Here is a 21,840-nt window from a genome sequence, read left to right as displayed (position 1 = left end):
TCACCTTTCTCTTCCTCCACATGTCCTTTTATTATGAACTCTCCTTGTATTTCTCTACCTAAGTAGGCTGCCTCTTTGGCAGCAGCGTCCGCTGCCGCATTTCCCAAAGCAATGAGATCGGTGTTGTTAGCGTGGGTCTGGCATTTAACCAAGGCCACCATTGTTGGTTCTTTTAATGCTTCTCTGAGCTCTTTAAGAAGTTTGGCATGCAGTACCGGGGACCCATCTGCTCTCCTGAACCCTCTCCTCTCCCAGCATGCTAACCCCCTGTGTACTGTTGTCGTCATGTAAGCTGAATCTGTGTAAATAGTTACTGCACACCCTTTTGCTGTGTGTAGTGCCTCAATTAGCACTACCATCTGCTGCTTGTGCTGAAAAATGTGCAGGTAACCTCTTTTGTACTATTGTCTCATATTATCCATCTTCCAATCGTACTACTGCTGCCCCTACATGTTTTTCTCCTGTCTCTGAGTTTACTGACGCTGATCCAGCTACAAAGTACACTTCTCCCCCTTCCAGGGCATTTTCATTTGCTTTGGGCATGTCATCATCCTCCCCCTGTATGTGGCACAGTCGTGCTTTTGGATATCTTCTATGGTACATGCCTCAGTAAGGAAGGTAGCTGGGTTTACTGTTTTGCACTGCACTATGTGTATATTTGGGCTGGGCAGAATAATTTCATATGCTGTGGCTCTCTGTGTTGTCAGCATGGACTTTGATCTTTCAAGGATGGCAAACAACGAATGCTCAACAAACAACGTTACTGAGCATCCCATCACAATTGTGGCACTTTTTTCAATCGTGAACGTGGCAGCTGCGAGAGATTGTTTGCATGCAAAGTGACCTTGCATTACCACATCAAGTGTTCCGCTGTAGTATGCTAGAGGCTTGTGCCCTAGTGACGATTTTTGTGTCAGTACTGCTGTCATCAGCATTCCATCACAGTGCAAGAACAACTAGAACTCACAGTGATAATCGGGGGTCGCTAGAATGGGTGCTGTTTAAATCAATTCTTTGAGTGTGTCAAAAGCTGTACTCATTTCTGGGGTCGATACCAATGTGGTGTTTTCTTTCTGTGCTTCTTTTAGTGCACGCAATAGAGGTTTTGTGTATGCTGCATAGTCTAATATCCAGTCACGGCAGTAATTGCACATACCCAGAAATATTTGCATTCCCTTTACTGTGCTAGGTTTGTTCACTGCGCGCACTGCTGCTGCCCTGTCCGGGATTATCCGCTTGCCATCTTGTGCCATCATGCGCAGTTATGGGTCATTCAATGGTGGTCCCCTGCCTTGGCCAGAGGCGTGCTGCCAACCAAGGAATGAGCACATCGTGTATATTGTTAGGAATGAAGGGGGGGCCTGGGAGACCCTTACAGGTGAATTGATGCTTTGTAGTGGTATGAAACAGATCAATTCCATGTACTTTGTTTTTATATTGTTCTAAAATATTTTCATTAAAAGTCACCTGAAATTGAATATATTTGATTATATTGAATGAACTGTATTGCGTTTACCCCATTAATGAATGTGTTCTTCGAATCATCACGAACAAGCAAAATCCTGTCCTAGATAATGTGGTTTACGCATGTTTAGGTACCTTCGGAATCAGGACTGAGTAGCAGGCCCCTCTTTACTACTTTATTGCTAAATCCGCAAGAGCAACATTTTAAAGAAATGAAAAAGATGATTAACATTATGTTTTTGGGACTTCCCCACCAATGTTATTATTGTTTTTTTACAACAATATTTTTTGGTTATTAGAGGATGGCCCTATAAATTAGATTTGATCTCTCACTGTGTATGAGACCATCCATCCTTCTGGAGGACTACGATACTAGCAAATCTGTATAGCCTTCATAAAAAAAGTTTTTAATCACTTAGCTGCCAGGGACACGTCCATCAATGATCTGGGCAAAGCCTATGTGTTGCAGAGGAAGTTCACTGTCATTGCGGAAACAGCACTGCCACAAAGGTTTTTTTTTGTTTTGTTACAAATGTATAATGCCCAAATCTAGCTCAAAAGAACAATGTAGAACAGTGAACTATTAGCAGTATTCCAAGTACAATAAGAGCACAGGTAGGCAATATATTCCCCTAAAAACAACAAAACAATTTCCGACCTAAACCCGCCATCTAAATCTATTCATCCCTTAAAACATGACTCCAAACAGACTAGAAATAAAGACTATTGTAATCCTGATGTACTGAATAAATGTCTTCATTTCTCTCTTGAAAGCTAATGAGTAGAGTCCAAACGTGTGGAGGCTGTGAAAGAATAGCAAAGTGTTGATTTTAAAAGTTTTGGTTGCCCGTCTTCTTCTTTAGTGAGGAATTTCCAGTCTAAATGTTTCAGCAATGCTGTCCAATGGCTTGAGCTTCTGCAGAAGAAAGTTTGGTTTACCCCAAGGAACATCCTTAGGTTTGTACGAGGGTAGATGGTTAATTAAATCATTCTCATCAAGGGTCGACTGTGCACCAAAAATACCCCTGGAAATATATTTTAAGGTGGCCCCATATTCGAAGCCAAACCCCTTTAAGTAAGCTTTTGGGTGGTTCCTCCATAACCATATGTGCACAAAATGGGTCCAAATAGTGCATTTTAAAGTGCATTTGTCTGTATATAGGGATCACAAAGTAATTAAGCATCACAAAAGATTATATATAATGTTGGTTAGTGAGGCTTTTAACATATCTTTTGATTCAAAGGGGTGTGGGGCATGTTGAGGGATGGAAGGGGGCCAGGTACATCTAAACAGAGTACCAACACAAAAGAGGCCCACGATGCGTAAACCCCTTCCCTGGGATATCAGCGAGTTCCCATTAGGCCAGTCCACTGCTGTTCCTCATTAATATCTAGGTTGACCCTGATTGCACAGCAAGGATTCTGGGATCAGGATTGCTGTAAGCATGAAGGCAAACACGCTCGATTTTCCACGTGTGTGAGACCATTCTGAATTTGTTAAGGAGAAACACTTGTTTACTTGTGGAAAGTAGCCTATTCTTCAGGAAGGGATGGCTTGATGAGCACAATTAAACATCCACCCGAGTCTAGGTAATTCCAGGGACTTTACGCCCGTACATTTGCATCCAACCTGCGCTCTAAAAAAAAGAAAATTAAGAGGAGTTTCGAAAATGGAAACAGCGTTAGGGGAATTTGAAGAAGGTCTTAATTGTCTGATCAGCTGATCCGCTGGCCAGCCATGCTCAGAACTAGATTAGTCGTGGCAGCACTGCATCTGACCATGCTCCAACTATTCAATAAATGAAGTGAGGCTGTTTGATTTCCAATCTCTCAATTGGGAAGCCTTCACAATCACAATATCCATTCTTAAACAGACAGGCCACAAGTCCTAGGAAAATAAGTGTGGCGGAAAGGGGGCACAACACCACACTGATGTTTTTCATGTCTTGGCTTTCAGCTCATATCATTGTGAATTCCTTGCATTAAAGTCTTAAAAATATGCCCAAAAGGTCTTGTTTTAAAGTCAGCTGCTTTTAGTAATTCTTTGGCACAGGCGTGCATCTTGCTGTTATGGCTCATGCGGTGCGATTACTTCTGCAAACAAGCATTCATCATGAAAATTAAACCGTTTTCAACAGAATAATTATTTTTGTAGAATTGTGGTATAAGCTGAGCACATCATTTGGGGCAGCATTGGGTCTTGGCATTCAGATGTTGATGGATGGATATAAAACATGGTTCAAAACAATGGGATGCCACAAAATGACTGCCCAGCAAGATACCCTGTGAGGTGCACATCACCTATATAGACTAATGGAACACCATCCCCATCTGCCTCGGCTAGTTGAAGGAAGTGATAGCCCCCCTCTATAAATAGAAGGGGACACTGTCTACTCATGTGTATCTTTGACTTACGCCCTACAAACAGTTGACCAAGAGCTACAATTCTGCTGTGATTAGACTATCCCCAGTGCCCATGCCACCAGTGCGCGGCAACGTGAGGTGGGGAGTGGATAAATGGAAGCACGAGAAAATATGCAGATTAGGGGCACACTCTGCAAAGGGCAGATGAAGAAGCATAGGCGGTCATACTTGCAAAGGAAAGACATAAACTGGCAATCGGGTATATTAACTTGTCTCATGGCCAGAAGCCAGCCCTTTCTTTTTCCAAGGATCCAGTCTTTTGCCTCTCCTTTTTATCATCTACACGGTCTTGCATGCCACTGTTGATACTCAAATTATCTAGAATCTCACAAACAACCATTTGACAAATCCACTGGATATTACCACATGCCTTATCAATGTTGACTCCTGGATGGTGACTAGACTAAAACTCAACTCAATCCTAGTTTATTCTTTGCAGCACTACAGCACCGAACTCCCAATACACAGTCCAGAAGAAATAAGAAATTGAACCTTTGTCTACGACAATGTTCAGAATCTTGATGGTCAGCAACATCAGACTTGAACCATAGCTTAAAGCGATTGTAAAGAGTTGCATCTTACGCCTCTTAACAATCCAACAGATCTGGCCTTTTCTGACCTTCATGCACAGAACCATGGCAGCAATCACTCTAGTACGCTCAGAACTATACTATGCCAATAGCCTTTACATGTGGCTCCTGCATTACCTATTGGGCAGGCTAAAAGAAGTCCAAAACATCGCAGCTAGATTTCTTGTGAGATTTACACGACATAAACACATCACACCAGCCATCAGAACACATGATTGGCTCTCCTACAGTTGGAAGATTCACTTTAAAAATCTGTTCATTTCCCACATCAGTGAGGCCTACAGCACCACGCAGTAGCATACAATTGTCATCTCCACAAATCTACGCTTATTTGAGCATTGCTTGTTTGCTCATTGTGGGTTTTTTAGCCTAAGCATACAAATCAAGGATGGTGGCAGTCAAATCCCAGTGGTTTGCCAGGAATGAAATAATTCAAGAGAAAACAGTCTGTGTGCTCAGAATGCATATACTAAATCACAAGGTATTAGCTGATTTTGGTGGATATGTAATTTCAAATCACTATTAATATGCTTATTTATAAAAATGTGACGAAAAGATGATTATTATTCTGTCTTTAACTGTTACAGGGAAAAGATGCCCCTATTTATTTAAGTTTGAGACAAATGGACTTCAGTTGACCTTTATACAATTTTAATGCATTTCGAAAGAAAGCAATGGCATCTGTGTTTATATAAGAAACACATTCATTTAATTAACTGAGAAAATACAGAAAAATAGAGGAAATGTTTCAGAATGTGTTCCTAGAAGTAATTTTGATCTTCAGAGTGCATTATTGGATTGATGGACTCTGAGCTGGTGGAAGATAAATGGCCTTTAGTAAGCATTTGGATCCAGTATCCACATTGACCTATGGCTTAGAATTCAATAGTCAAATTTAATTGAGGTTTCATGAAAAACATTTAAGAAGCAAGTTATTATCCTAAGTTCTATTAGATGTAAATGTTATACATTAAAGATTAAATGAACGGCCTTCTGTACCATTTGGTTCATGAACTAACTCTGGTCTCAAGAATCCATTGTTCCAAATCCAATGACAACAACCCTTTCCGTGAAAAAATAAAAACTTGGCTTTGATTACGGACGATATTTTCATGGTCTGGCAAGGAACAGAGGAAGAGTTGAACAACGTTTTGAACTGGTTAAATAACCAGAACCCTTTTCTAAAATTCACAATGAGTTCAAGCAACAGTGAGATCAATTTCACAGATAAAACAATCCGGGCCGATCGTGAGCATCAATGTTTAAAAGTAAAGCCCTATCATAAATCCACCGATAGGAATTCACTTTTGTTGTTCGCTATCTGCCATCCTAAACATCTCAAAGAAAATCTTCCTGTAGGCCAGTTCTTACTTTTAAAAAGAAATAGCTCATCCAAAAATGATTTTCTGGAAGAAGCAGCCACATTGAGTCATAAAATAAGATTAAGGGGTTATTCCAAGAAATCTATACATAAGGCACTGAAGAGAGCGAAACATATTAACAGAGTCTCCCTGCTCGAATATAACAAGAAACCAACCCAAGAAGAAAACTTTGTTTTTGTGAGCACATTTACTAACCTCTCCAACCAGATTATGAAGATTATTGAAAAGAACTGGAAAGTTTTGGAGGAAGGTAAGATCCCCCTCAAGAAACCATGCTTTGCATATAAAAGAGGGAAAACTTGAGACCTTTTAATGAAAAAAGAGGTAACACCTATTGGAGAAAAACAACAAACCATTACTGAAACATGGGGTAACCCCATTGCGTAACTCCATAGGACACTCAGCTTGCAGCAACTGCCGCTGTTGCGCTCAGACTAAAGGGAATTTTGACATCAATATCGTCCTTCCCAAACCATGGAAACAAAACATTGAGTAATGTTAATACCACAATGGTAGTCTATGCCATTTAGTGTCCCTGTGGGAAACCATGTATTGGGAAAATGGAAAGAAAAATCAAGACATGACTAAGTGAACACAAAAGTTGCATTCGCTATCGGATTCTGACAGCACCTCTGGAATCCCATTTTATCTCCACGGGACACAAATGTGATGATTTTACTTGGACTATACTCCGCAAATAACACCATCTAATAATAAAGACAGAGATAAAAACAAACTCATAGGGCCTCATTATGAGATTGGAGGTAGCCATGCCATTTTTAGCGGCATGGCTACCCCCAAACTCAGGTCCGGGTCCCGCAAAAGGGGACTTACCAGGCCATTCCGACCTTGGAGGACCTGGTAATTCCCTTTCGCGGGACCCGGACCCGGTACATCCCCATACCCATTTGAACCCCCATAGGGCTCAATGGGAATGGGGAGGATGCTAACAACGGGCCCGTTAATGACGGGCCCGTTGTTAGCATCCTGGACTGCTAGCGGATCCCACTCTGCATGTCTGGTCTGACCAGGCATCCAGAGCGGGACCCACTGCAGAAATCGTAATGTGGCAGCCCGGAATGAACGGTGCCGGTCCCTTACCGCCACCGTTCATGCCGTGGCCGCCACCGTTGTAATGAGTCCCATAGAGTCAGAACAGCATTGGATTTTCCTGACAATAAAGCCATCTCACAAGACTTAATTATTCAGGTGAATGGACACTGGCTTGACACATTAGTATCTGTAGTTAACATATAAATTACCACACCAGTATCATGTAATATGTGTACACTTTCATATAGATATAACAGAGCTCTTGTTGTAATATACTGTCCAAGTAATTTTATTAGGAGATCAATCTAAGACGTTGTTTACATCTTGAGTATGTTACATTACATCTTGTAACTTTGTGTTATAGCCACATGTTATTGTCAGGTCATTCATCAGGATTAATTTGAATTGGTGCGACATATAAACATTCATCGTCGCATACAATTGTCCATGTTACCAGCATGTTACTGCATGTTATTTTCAGCCATGGATAATTGTACAAAAACAAATCATTTGAATGAACATACTAGGGTCATATTTTGGTCCTCTCAGCTTAAAAAGGCCACAGACATTTTCATTGGTGTCCTTACTCCGATATATGTGTAGCAATTCATCTTATTCTATTTGCTTACACTGTATATCCCAACTAAGAAAAGATAGCATCAGGACTATCCTTAGGAACTGGGTTCTCATTGTTAATAAATCACTCTGCACAGTTTGTTGTCATGTGACAATACTATTTAGTTTATTTAAATATTGAGTTCCGTATAGTGTGGCACGTTAACTAAGGATTGAGGAACGATACATTCTGTGTCTCCCTCAGACATATTAATCCTTAAATCAAGCATTCAAATTGATCCACTCCAACACACTCCATGCAATAATAACACAGAGAATATATATGTATCAAGGTCTGTGCTGCCACATACAGGGTAAACCCATACACTATGTATTTATTTTATTTATTGTGCATTTGTAAGGTGCTTATTCATCAAGAAATTGTGTTTCAGAGCACCCACTGGGCAAAGGGGAGGGATATGGGAACAAAGGCAAGAACAAACTGATGAACAGAAAAAGGGGTGGTCCTACTTGTCAGCATTCAGAATGCGCAAGTGCAGTGAGAGAGAGAAGGGACAGGAAGGGGGGGAGTGCTAGGAGTTCCACAGAGGTAAGCGCCAAGGAGTCAGTTGTGTGCAACAGTGTCTGCCAGAGATTTCTTTGTACAGAGTGATCACCAGCCAATAATAAGTGCACGCCGGTACCCAGTCAATTAACCAAAAACATTACAGAGTGGTACATTTCTCCTAAGACCATGATTCCGAAAAACACTGAAAACATTAAATAAATATATAATTTTTGGTGAGAGCAAGTTGTAGATAGATTGGTCCTCGTCCCCAGACAGCCTTGTGGATGATGCAGAGGGATTTGAATTTGATCCTTGCATCAACTGTTGGCCAGTCAACAGATTTTAGGGCTGGAGAGAAATGGTCCCAGCGCTTGAGGCTAAGGATAAGTCTCACAGCCCTATTCTAGACAAGCTGGAGGGGGTGGAGAGAGGAAGAAGGTAGATTGAGGAAGAGGATGTTGATATAGTCCAGCCTAGAGAGTACCAGGGCTCTAGAGACATTGGGCCAAATTACGAGGCAGTCGGTCCGGAAATAACGGCGGCGGTAAACCCACCACCACCGTTGTTTCCGGACTGACTGATCTCGAGTTCTGCAACCGGGAGGTGTCATTCCCGCCAGGTCTGACCTGGCGAGTTTAACACCACCCGCCTGCAGACGGACGTGGAAACACCGGCACCATCACGAGATGGTGCCGGTATTTCCACTTCCCCATTCCCATGGAGTCCTATGCGACTCCATGGGAATGGGGATTTACCGAATTCCGCCTCCGGAATTACCGGGTCACTGGGGTTGTAATGCCCCGGTGATTCCGGGAATCACAGAGGTGGAATGGTAATATGATCTGGAGGTAACCTGCCGGAATTTCCAGCACGGTTACTGCCGGACTCGTAATGGGGCCCATTGAGTTTCTGGGGAAAAGTCAGAAAAGGAAGGATACCTCTGAGGAGGTGGAGTTGAAAATGGGCCTTTTTGGCAAGGTCCAGGATGTGAGGGAGGAAAGAGAGAGGAGTCGAAGATGACTCCAAGGTTTCTTACTTCATTTGCCGGAGAAGGGGGAGAGCCCATAGAGGGTGGCTAGAGTGAAGGGAGGAAAGAGGGAGTGGGAGTCCCAATAGGAAGGATCTCAGTCTTGCTGGCATTGAGGCAGAGATCATTGGAGGCACACCAGGACTGGATATAGGCAGTCGGGAATGGTGGAGGAAGTAGGGAAAGTCTCAGCAGGAGGTTTGAAGAAGAGTTGGGTGTCATCTGCATAACACTGGAAGTGAGGGGGGAAGGTGGAGATGAGTTGAGCAAGCAGAGCGATATAGACTTTAAAGAGCCAGTGGGAGAGGTTAGAACCCTGGGGAACGCCGTAGGTGGAGATAGAGGTAGGACAAGAGAAGGAACCCAGGATGACCTGGGAGGGGCGGTCAGTGAGGAAAGAGGTCAGCCAGTCTAGTTTGACTGTGTCAAATGCAGAAGAAAGATCCAGTAGGATAAGAACAGTGGGAGAGTTAGTGTCAAGAGATGCAAGCAGTTCTTCACGGGTGTTTAGAAGAGCAGTTTGCATGCCTCTGGATGCTCTGAATCCAGATTGATGGTTGTGTAGACTACCAGTGACCTCAGTATGCTGTGCCAGTTGGGGGAAGACCAGCTTCTCCAGGGAAACCTGGGAAAGGAGTGATAGAAATGGGGCGGTAGTTAGCCAGACACGAAGGGACGGCAGAAGACTTTTTCAGGAGGAAGGAACACAAGAGAGTGTTTGAGGGAAGTGGGGAAATACCCAGTAGCAAGAGATAGATTGCAGAAACCAGAAAATGCAGTGGCAAGGGAGCCAATGTTGTCCATAATAGTTTTGGAAGAACAGGGGGAGTCCTGTCTGGAGGAGACCTTCATAGAGCGGACAAACCTAGTGACCTCATCCGATGTGACAGGAGAGAAGGAGAGAATGGCTGAGGGAGGATGGGAGACCAGGGGTTACAGGGGGATGGGAGGAGGGCAGAGAAGGGGAGGTAGTAAGAGTGCTCAGGATGTCCTGAGTTATTTTTTGCAGTGTCGTGAGTGGCCAATGCACTGTAGAGGGCCTGACTGGGAAGATGCAAGGTGGAGACTACAGAGGATTGGCTAGTTCCTAGTAGATTTTAAAGAGTTCATCCATGTTGTTGTATGCTCCAGAGACACATGTCTGGAATTGGGCCCTCTTCTTAGAACGAATGGTGAAACGACAATGCCTTTGGAGAAGGCGACAGGCAAGTTTGTCAGAAGATGAGCCTGTGGTCTGCCACTTCCGTTCTGCAGCTCTGCATTTGCGCTTTAGGTCTGCTAGAGCAGAGACATACCAAATGTTACGCTTGGTGGCATGTTTCAGGCGGATCCTCACGATTGGGGCAAGAATGTCGAGAGTTTTAAAGGTGACAAGAGCGTATAATATATATTGAAGTTGGATACTTGTTGGGTCTCCTTTAGGCACAGGAATATTCTATCGAGAGATTTGAATTAATTGACTCTGCATTCCTGCTTGTGCTCCTACCAATACCTGCATTACACTTTCCAAAAAGTAAGTTAAGAACCACGCTGAACCTTGCTTTTCCATTAGTGTACCGCAAGTGAACCAATGTGAGCGCCAATGGCCATGCAAAGAACAGCATCATGAAACAACCACATTCATCTGTGTTCCGCACTCAAGCGATACGCTGTGAATCCACACTTCAACACTCAAGTGAGTAATCAGATTTGTTCATGTTCTTTAATAATTCAAATGCAGTAGGAAACTCAAAGACAGTTTGGTACATACCTACGAAGAACAAGGTCCACCACCAACCCAACAAATGACATTGTGGAATCTACCCCCCGTCAAAGGCCACCACAGATGTGGAGCTTGCTCCGTCTGCGGCCGCAATAAAGATTTGCAAAACATTGACCTGAATGGCAAACTCTGGGCATTCAATTCATTTACGAATTGTAAAACCAAATGTTCAGTCTTCGCAATCCAATGCACATGCAAACTTTTTTACATAGGCAAATGCAAACGCAAAATTAGACAATGGATTTGTGAACACAGACCATGCATTAGAAATGCAGTAGCTGACAAACCTATGATGGCACACTTTCAAACAAAAAATCACAGCCATAATGACATCTTTTGGTTTATTCTTCAAACAGCAAGAAACCCCTTAAGAGGTGCGAATCAAGACCTACCCCTCGAAAACTGGAACAGTAATGGATTTATGGGTTAAACTCAGTAAAAAAAGGTTTAAATGTGTCAATTGAATGGAACCTCTTTTTCAAGTGACACTCTTGAGAGTATTCTACCACCAATATATTATGAGATACTACCAGGCCATCCTCAGTTGTCTCAAATTGTTAAAGTACAATACGAGTGCCTAGCAATGTGTCACTAGAAGCTCTATTGAAACTGATGCCAAACTGTGTTCCAATATTGAACATCAAAGCAATGGCTTTTCTGTTACATTGCCACACGTTACCCAATTCGCGTTACACTACTGAGAAAACCATACACTTTCTTTTTATTTTTATTCAAATGTGATGCTACAAAATTTTTCCTTTTTTCCTTTGTGATCGTGCACACAGTCAACCACCTATAAATGCACTTACCACCACACCTAATTGTCTTCACATGTAACATTAATATAAGCTCTCTTTTTTGATTGTGCAATATTGCCTGTGAATCGTTCAAAATTAATGTTACACGACTTACAGCCAGCCTGGCAATTTATTATACTTGTCATTGGTCTGCCGCCTCTACCTCCCTGTCATATAAGGCTGAGACCCCATACCCACTGTGGTATGTCTAAATAGCAACGTGACTTCCAATCACTGCTAATTTACCTTTTGAGTTATTTCAAACGCCAACTGCCCAGAGTCATTAATGCTAATTTTGAATGCCTCCTTTTTCAATCATGCATGTCGACCTTCTTAGGTCCCAGCCTGGTAGTAAATATGTATTAAGTTCCTTCCACCTAACATTGACAAGTGTATGTCAGCACCGAGGCACAAACACTTCGGTACAATAACCTGTCTCCTTCAAACTCAATCTCTATGCGCTACTGCTTGCTTGCGACACGCATGCGCGCAGATGCAACTATGGTCCCGAGCCGACACAGCTCCTTACATCAGGTCAACCACGGCTCGTTACTTCAGTCAGTTTGCTACAATTGCCCCCATCCGGTCAGATCCATCACTTCTGTGGGTCTCCATATGGGTCTTCATCAATGCCCCCCTCCGAGCTCCTTTCACTCTATCAGCACAGAGACCGCCATTAGCACTCTAGTCATTGCATGGGCACTGTTAAAGTTCCCCGCACCTCCTTCTCAAGCACCCTCAACTTGCTCTTCCCGGGTCACTCATCTGTTGCTAGGTGCCAACATTCACAACATCATGGGCACTTTTTCAATAGCCATTAATTCGTAATTGATCAGCGTGCAAACGCACAGTGTGATTTCTCTGGAGGATATTTGGGATTCATAGCCATCACGCAGACCTCCAAATAGTTGTTTATTTATAGCCACACACTTGTTTAGACGCTATTTTCTCTGCTTCATGTTCACATCCGCTATTGGAATTGCAAATCGTTATTTCAAGGTATGTCCCATACCCTCTCTACTACTAACCCTTACCATGATAAAATCCTCTAGACTTACTCCTTAACTCTGTCCACTTCTTTTTAGATCCTAGCTACTGCAGGATCATCTATCAACGCTACCAGTACCACGGACTATGTTTCATCACACAATCTCCTTATTTCAAAAGACGACACCACCGAGGTAGGTCCTGGACCTGCAGCATTAACAAATTCCCTCTTTTTAACCATGAGTATATTCCCAGTTCACCCTTGCCTGACACACATTATGTCATCTTTCTCTATAGGTATACACTACTACCTGTTTTCATCAACTTTGTCCTGATGACAGTTCGGTCCCTTCAGACAACTGGCTTTTACCTTGCAACATCTGTCGGTTATTTTTTCTCCGAACCAGAAACACCCATTGTTTTGTGTCGACAACAATTGCGTACACCTACTGTCGAGTAGTACATGAAAGTGCACAGAATATTTTGCTACTAACCCACACGAAATGTGTAGTTAATTGTGTAATTTTACTTTTTGCTCTGTTTTAAAATCACTCCTAGTAGGCCTCCTTGTTCACTGGCCGTCTTTTTAGATGTCTGTCTTGCATTTAATTAAAAATTGTTTCTATGGATTCACAATCCCCCCCTTTTTTCTGTGATCTTTTTTGGCTAGTTTTTCTCAAACCTAGCTTATGCTGCATCCCGAACCTAGCTAAAGTGCGTCTATGAACAGGGGTAGCCTTTGACTCTATTTCCTTATCTGCTTTAATAATGGATACACATGTGAAAACATTGGGCTAGAACATTGTATGTTTTCAACCAGGGTATTCAAACCTAATGTTGAACTATATGTTGTTTCGTGTACACACAATGAAGGAGTAGGGTGTAGATTTATCACTTTTTTCCTAGAATAGAGGTAGGCCTTCGCTCTTGATTTAAAAGGCACGAGTATGAGTGCATAATAAAATCCTCCAGAGTTTAAGTCGCTATATGTCACTATAGTTAGAGTTCATCATAGCTGAAGTCCGTTTAATATAGTTATATCACTGTTGTGAAGGAAATCAGAAGCTTTCTTTGTGTTGTTAAAAAGGATAATATTGAATCCTTAGAATATGTTTGACTTAAGAAAAGTAAACGTCAGTAGTAACATAACCTGACTAATTTTAAACACATATCTGTCTTTCTCTAGCTTGTAGTGGCACAAGTGAAAGGTTTTATCAAGATCCATTGAAATATTGCACATACCATTGTTCCCCTGAGGCGGTCCCTGTTACTCGTGTCAATAATTAAGAAGGGATGGAACATGTGGGGTAGTTTTTTGACACGCATCTGATATAACTTCTCTATACAGTGTCAAGTGTTAAACTCAGACAACTAAGCTGAGAGACAAGAGGGATATTATGTCGTGATTGGTGGTGGTGATGCAACTATTTGTCACCATTTGGTGATTTTTTTCTTTTTTATATATTTTTGAACCTAATATTTTTTAGATGGGTGTTATTTCATTAAAGATGTATACTTTTTTTTATAATTACTGATAATTATTTCCAGTGACACACTCCTACACAATAACACAAAAAGGTCTACATTTGTATTACGGTTTCAGTTCTAGGAGTGACATTTCTCGTATATTTCCCTTGAGTCTCTCTTTCTTGTACTAACCAAATTACATCCCACACTTAAGGAAGGACCTGAAGACGCTGCTTTTCAAAGAGGATTTTGCCACTCATCGATTACTACACCAAATTCTCCCCACCCAACCCTAACTACTCTATTGTCCCAGACCGTCAGCCGTCCCTAACCTTTACTTGTACCTCTCTGGGTGAGTCCCTTATATACGGAATGCGCTGTTGCCTTCCAGCTTGATTCACACTTTATAGATCCAATATTACCTATACAAAAGCCACCTCCAGATATGCACAGAATAGGTTGCAGTTAAAAGACCACTTTAGTGTTGGCAATATTCACAATTGTTATTCCATGGGCCTCATTACGAGAAAGGAGGTAGCCATGGAGCTATTAGCTGCCTCCGTTCCAGGCTCCATTACCGGGTTCCTGCAATGGGGACCCGGTCATTCCTCCTTGCAGGAACCCATCCCCATTCCCATTCCCATTTCAGCCCCCATAGGGCTCAATGGGAATGGGGAGGGAGGTAATAATGGGCAGATTACATCTGGCCCGTTATTGCCTCCCTCTTTCCCTCGCGGGACCCGGAAAGTACGCCTGGTTTTACCAGGCGTGCGATCCGGGTCCCGCAATGGGAAGCTCGTAATCGATGTGCATCCGATGTGCATTTTCTCATTCTCAATGTACATTACATTGCTCCACATAATTAATAAATATTAATGAAGCCAGCTTTCTGTGAGTTTTAGCGTTCACAGAAATTTAATTAGAATAAATCCATGCTGCCAAACAATTGAGTTTTATTTAGCGCAATCTCATGCAACCACATATGAGGATATTGAAGAAATGCATATTTTAACAAAACAAAACTCTCACTTGCAAGAGAGGGGGCAGAGTAGAAGTTAGAAATCCCTCATTAAAATATTCTAAACATTTAAAACAATGATAGTTTGAAGAGTGTCCCTTTTTCGTATTTAGATGCTCTAATCCTCTGAAAAACTGAATATGGGGGAGTGGCATTTTCCCCTCTAGATATAATAAATAATGTAATGTCCTTGTTTGTTTCAGAAACCAAGAGTTTTTCCAAAGGAGTTAAAAGACATTATACTTTGTAGCAGCTGTAGTGAATAAATGTCCCAAATGAAATTCTCTTTTTCTGGTGTTTTAAACATTGGGGTCGGGCTTTGTTAAGGAAACAGGATACAGAAAACCAGTGGGTCAAATCTGTTGACTTTCTCACTTGCCTTCACTCCAAAACCAAAAGCTCTTTTCATTTATTCTTAGGAGTGCAACCTTTCATAGATGAGGTAAAAAAGGGATTTTGTGCATTTTGGTTACCAAAGGTGTTTCCTGAATTAAGTGTAATTTAAAGCCACAATAACAAATATTCGTCATCAACATAGAAAACTAATGCAAAGAAGGTCAAGAGGTATTACTTGACCGCAAAGTATTGATGCAATTATGTTTCATAGTCTGATGTTCTTTAGTTTTATGACTACCCTGATTTATTAATGTAAGTTGATTGTTTTTTAACCGAGTTTCATGATATTGACATCTTGTCACTAAATTCACTCATTGTTAACAATAGTCGATCAGTTATGATAATTTAGTAATAGCTGTCTGCTCTAATAGCAATATTTAGCCTGTAATATATGGTTAATTTTCATTAGGAACACGAAAAATAGGCCAGTTGCATTAAATCACAAATTGTATTTAATATTTGTAATATTTTGGTGACTTTGCCTTTTGTGGGGTGGGGACTAGCTGCACTGAAATGAATGTATTCTTTAGAAAGAAAATATTCTTACTAAAACAGTCGGCTAGAGATTGGGATGACATGTATTATTTCTACGCCTCGCCTATAATACATATATTTAACAATGAACTGGTTCATATAGATAATAGTTAGAGTAGCACTGATAGAGTAAAATGGTCATGGCAAAACAACCCAATGCCATTGAAATAATAGCGTTCATAAAATTCCTTGTAATGAGCGCCCTAATCATTTGGATATATATAAGATAGTGTAGGTCCACTATTAGTGTATTTCAAAATATCCCAAGACATTGCTTATTTACACAAGAGCATCACTAAATTACAAATATACAGTGACATCAAAAAGACAATCATAACCAACAAGCCAACTCTATGACCACAAGTTTCACCCAAGTTTCACCCAATGGGCTGTTTCAAGTCTAATGAAGTCACCAATTTGTCCATTTGCTCATTATTAGGTTTTGAAGAGTCATAATTTTATCATCCATTAAACACATTCCTAAAGTATGCTGCACATGAAATGTTTTGTTATTAAAGTCACTGGCCCTCATTACGACCCTGGCGGATTTTTTCCGCCATCGACGGACTTTCCGGCCATGGCGTAAAGTCCGTTTACGCCATGGCGGATGGTGGACTTACCGCCCCATTCCGAGGTCGGCGGGGCGGTAAGTCCCCATTGACCCATTTACCCTTCCCCATTCCCATTTCGGCCCCATAGGGTATAATGGGAGTGGGGAAGGAGTTAATTACGCCACCGTAAATTACGGTGGCGTAATTAACACCAAGGTCCCATAGCGCCATGGATTTTTACGCCCGCAAAAAGCGGGCGGAAAAATGACCATGGCGCTATGGGAACTCGTAGTTGGCGGTAAGGGGTCGGCGCAGCTAACGCTGGCGCAAACCCCTTACCGCCAGGGTCCTAATGAGGCCCACTGTTTTGTTCAATAGCCCACTCCTAGGATTGTCCATTCCACCTGCCAGACACGTCAGGAACGCTACGTTGAGCCAAACCCAAAAGAAGGAATAGATATATTGGACCGAATAGGAAACCGCAAAACTACTGTGCTGAATATGGCTGGATGTAACACTGTTCACCCTAATCTTGGAGATTTAAGGAGTTTATTGGTGATCCAAAATTGGAGCAAACACCCACTTATCTTAAGCACATCAATTTAAACAAGGAATTGAACAAATCAATTACAATGACATATGCAGCATTCTGTATAAAACGCAGACAAAATAAATGTGTCTAATTGATGATGAAATTATGAATCTACAAACCTGAGGAATGGGGTATTAGACAAAACTGTGATGTTATTAACAGCATATTTCATGAGCAGCATACAATATGAAACATATACAAGAAAGGAATGTGTTTAATGGAGGATACAATTATGAATCTGCAAAAGCTAATATCAAGGTAATGGACAAAATAGCGACTTCAGGTATTAGCCTTGAAAAAGATCATCAGGTTTAACTCCTGGCCATATAGTGGGCTTGTTGTTTAGGCTTGTCGTTTTGATATTTTACTGTATATTTGTAATTTACTGTTGCTCATGTGTAAATAAGCAATATCTTGGGATATTTTGAAATACCTACAATTTCAATTGATTAGGGCAACATTTCGGACTGCTTGATCGATTGCCATCAAATCACGTTTAAGCTCCTATCTTCAAGGCCTGAGAGTTTCATCCCTAGCCTAACTTGGACCTTCCTTAACCAATATAAGTGAAGTCCCATACCGTGCACAACAAGGTTGACACGCAAACACAGGATCCATCATTCAGTGTCTTTATACAATCCCTTTCCCTTGCTGATGAAGGCTGCTCAACTTTAAGCACCATATACTGCCAAATATGGCTGAAACACAACTGTGTCGACAATTCCCCTTACAGTGCAAAATGTCAACACTATCACTCCGAAGCTGTTGAAATCAGCTACTACTACAAGAATTTCTTGCTCCCAACAAAGAAAATGGAACCCATTTGCTCTGTATAAATTGTTTTGTAATAACTGTTTTATGCTTGTTTATTTCCCCTGTATGTGCTTTGATTTCTGGGCATATCCCATCAGAACAGAATTTTTTGTTTTTTCCTGTGTAATTAAGATTACCTATGTGTACTAAGTTACAAAATGTTTTGCTGCAATCAGAAACTCGGTATGAGTAAAGCATTTTTATTACAATATCTCCGAGTCATGAGAATTTTTCGTCCATTCGGGAACCCCTGATCAACTGTATATACTTCTAGGGTGCTCCGTCCAAGGAATTTTATGAACACTAGTATTTCAATGGCGTAGGGTTGTTTTGCCATGACTGTTACTGTAACAGCCCTACTCTAACTATCATATAGTGTCGCACGTGCAGATGCCTACCAGGAAATCTTCAGATATTGGTGTTGGCCAGTCCACCACTATATAGATCCCACAGCAGGTAGCCCAAGATGCATGTGCTACTTTCTCAGTGACTTCTAGTCTGCTTGACAGTCTCCTGTGACACTGGGCTACTTTCTGTCATGACACAAGGGACACACGGTCTGCTCCTGCAATGGGATTTGCAGCTCCTGGCTCTGCCAATTTAGAGATTCTGCCTTTTTTCATGGAGTTTAGCCCTGTCTCCAACAGCAAGACCAGGTAAGTCAGTGGAGTGGCACCACAGAGCCCAGAGCAACAGGCAGTGGGAAAGTCTGGATGCCGTGCCCCTCTCCTCCGGATTTAAGCAGGACATGATTTTGGTGCCCCTGCCTTCCATACCCCACATTCCTGAACTGTGCGTATCCTTTTGCTGCGCACCACTCTGCATGCTGATGCATATAAACCATACAGGATGCTTGTAAGGCAGAACATAGTTCTGTCGCTATCAAGCCCTTTACAGCTGTACTGACACAATGTGGCCATTGGTGGCTGCACCACTAAACAGTCTAAACAGAACAATGATCACTTTTGGCAGAAACAGTACTGTTTTGCAATGTGTGCAAACTACACATTTCAAGTAATATGCACCTTGATTATGAAGGCGCCCTGATTTCGAGTCAGCCTGAGTTTGGATTTACAAATATGTACTTTATCATAAAGATTAACACATTGATTTGATTTTGGCAGGTAATCCTTCAAGGGAACGTCAACACATTTCTCCACTGGCGTTTTGTGAGCTGTGCATTCTTAGAGGAAAGTACACCATGGAAATGCGATGTCCAAATCAGACTGCAGCAACAACAATTGTTCTCCTGGGGTTCCCAAGCCCACCACCTCTACACATTCTCCAATTCCCTGTATTTCTTATGATTTATTTACTCACCGTCATAGAAAACACAATCATCATTATCGTTGTAAGAAGCAGCCACCTCATCCAGAGTCCCATGTACCTGCTCATCAGCTATCTGTCTTGCCTGGAAATCCTCTACATAAATATCACTGTTCCCAAGATGCTTGAAAATATCCTGTCTGCCTGTAAATCCATCTCGCTGCCTGCTTGCATCATCCAGCTATATCTATTCCTTACCATGGCTTGCTCAGAATGTTTCCTGCTGGCCGTCATGGCTTATGATCGGTACTTGGCCATATGCCACCCGTTACACTACACCATGATGATGACCATCAAACGATGCTCGCTTCTGACCATTGGATGCTGTGTTGGGGGCCTCATGGCTTCTACTTTTTCCAGCATCCTAATATCTCAGTTGGATTTCTGCGGACCAAATGTCATCGACCATTATTTCTGTGACATTTCTCCACTTCTGCATCTGTCATGCACGGACGTATCCGTCATCGAAGTGGTAGACTTCATTGCGGCATGCGTGGTGCTGGTGAGCCCCCTTCTGGTAACAATGGTGTCCTATGGATACATCATTGCAGCAGTGCTACGTATCCCGTCCGCGGCAGGGCAGAAGAAGACCTTCTCCACTTGCGCATCCCATCTCATAGTTGTTACTATGTTCTTTGGGACCGGCATATTCACATATGCCAGGCCAAGGGCCATCAAGTCCTTTGAATTAAACAAGCTAGTGTCTGCAATGTACACCATTGTTACCCCCGTGATAAACCCGCTCATCTACACCTTGAGGAACAAAGAGTTCAAAGAAGTACTTGGGCGCACTATCACTCAGAGACATGCCCAGACATTCTGTGGGTTATAAGAGCAGGATTTTCGGTTGGGCTTGGAGGGGGAGGGTGGGTAGACGAGCTACTGGGATGCACTACTCTCAGGGATGACTTTCCAGACAATGTGCAAACGATAAGACACAAATTCCCAGAAGGTGAATGGGGGCTCATTTGCGGGGATTGTTTGAGAATGTCACTATATAATGAGATATGGACAAGTGTGACCCTTTGTAGGCCGTAGGACTGATAACAAAACAGTGGCCACTCATCACTCTGGGGCTTAATATGGGAATGTTATATCTTGTTTGAGACAGGGGAGAACTTTAATTTAGTTTACATTTGTTTTTACATTATTCTATTTGAAAAGCACCTTCAATGAAAAGATTATGAGACCACTGGTTCTGGAGCATGTAGTCCCATACTTTGAATGGATTTCTTTGAGAATGAAGCTCCGTTAACGGCACCCCATTAAGGCATATCTGCAGTATTCCAAGTGGGCCTAAGCATCCGACTTTGACTAACACTATGAAATATGGAACTGCACGTGTTAAGAATATTCGATCATTCCCTTGTTCGGGACTTGTGGACAGGACTCGAGCCTCTTTCCTTCATCCAGCATATGTAGGGGGGCAATAGAGAAGGGGGTCCGATTCACAAATAGGATATTCCGCAGATAGGTTACTTCGAAATCTAGGCATGGCTTACACCTGAAAACTGGATTCACAATGAAATCACGTGTATCTTGCTGCTGTCCGAACATTTGTGTATTGTGCACCTGGTTCACAAAAAATGTCCTCTTACACCCTGAATTGGTAATCTGACATGGAGTACCTTGCGCTGGAGTTTCTTACTTTGTAGCAGACAGCAACAAACAAAAAAGAAATTGTGTAAACAACGTTTACAATAACTTTTTTCTCTTCACAATTTTTCCCGCCACACATTCCTTCTTGCTAAATGCATGACACGCATTTACTTCACATCCAACACTTACCCCAACAACACTAAGGTGCACATTAATCATATTCACAAATGTTTCTAAGACATCTTTGCATTTTTGTGAATAAATGCAAAGGTACACTTTTGTGGCATGACAAGGATGGAGAGATAGATGAGTAAAGTGTTGCTCTCTGACATGAGGACAGCCTGCACTTGATAAGTTTGAATCTCGCGGTAACAAGCCTTTTATTAGGTCCATAAATCAAGAACCATTAAAAAAGGGGTACCACGAACACTGCTTAGCAGAGCACTTAGAAGCTGGAGAAGTCTGGCATGAAGCACTAAATAAGAGCACCATGTTCTTAGGCAACTATTCCCAACTCAGAAACTCCCTCAACACATTCCATGCCCCTCAGGACACCCACCTATACTGGTCTTCTTGTAAGTTGTACAGCTGTCCATTACCTACACCAAAATGTACACAATATTCCCAGCAGTAAATTCCTTCGTGAACTGGACACACATGATGTTGTGAATAATCCCAATTTACACATACACGCTGCAAGAGTCACTCAGACTATAAGAACCTACATTGAGGAACATGTTTGGAAATTTGCAATTAAAAGCAGCCTGTTTCCATTCTGCTGAGAGGTATTACTCGGGCCTTGTAGATACCAATAAGTTATTTGTAAAGCACTTTTGCCAAAGCGCTGTACATGGAAGATATTGGCAACAATGATCACCCAACAGAAGTTGGTATTTATTTATCGACCTCAGAAGGATGAATGGCTGAGTTGTCCT

The 21,840-nt window shown here is 42.0% G+C and overlaps 1 protein-coding gene across 1 annotated transcript; it reads left to right on the top strand.

The window, feature by feature from the left end:
• Nucleotides 1–5,671: 5,671 nt before the first annotated feature.
• LOC138520391 (olfactory receptor 6B1-like) lies at nt 5,672–20,138 on the top strand. Its single transcript, XM_069632795.1, has 2 exons — nt 5,672–6,110; nt 19,105–20,138. Exons 1-2 carry the CDS (start codon nt 5,672–5,674, stop codon nt 20,136–20,138), a joined length of 1,473 nt encoding a protein of 490 aa, XP_069488896.1.
• The last annotated feature ends 1,702 nt before the right edge of the window (nt 20,139–21,840 follow it).

This window comes from Ambystoma mexicanum, chromosome 13 (genome assembly GCF_040938575.1).
Source record: "Ambystoma mexicanum isolate Mex_15411 chromosome 13, UKY_AmexF1_1, whole genome shotgun sequence".
NCBI classification, from domain to species: Eukaryota; Metazoa; Chordata; class Amphibia; order Caudata; family Ambystomatidae; genus Ambystoma; species Ambystoma mexicanum.
The sequence above is the reverse complement of the archived record's forward strand: the minus strand, read 5'-3'. Positions and strand labels throughout refer to the sequence as shown.

What these genes read in the sequence shown, in the direction of transcription:
- LOC138520391 (XM_069632795.1), top strand. Translation starts at nt 5,672, where the DNA reads ATGAGTTCAAGCAACAGTGAGATCAATTTCACAGATAAAACAATCCGG. An exon ending in CTGGAAAGTTTTGGAGGAAG is followed by an intron (nt 6,111 to 19,104) that starts GTAAGATCCCCC and finishes TGATTTTGGCAG; the next exon opens with GTAATCCTTCAAGGGAACGT.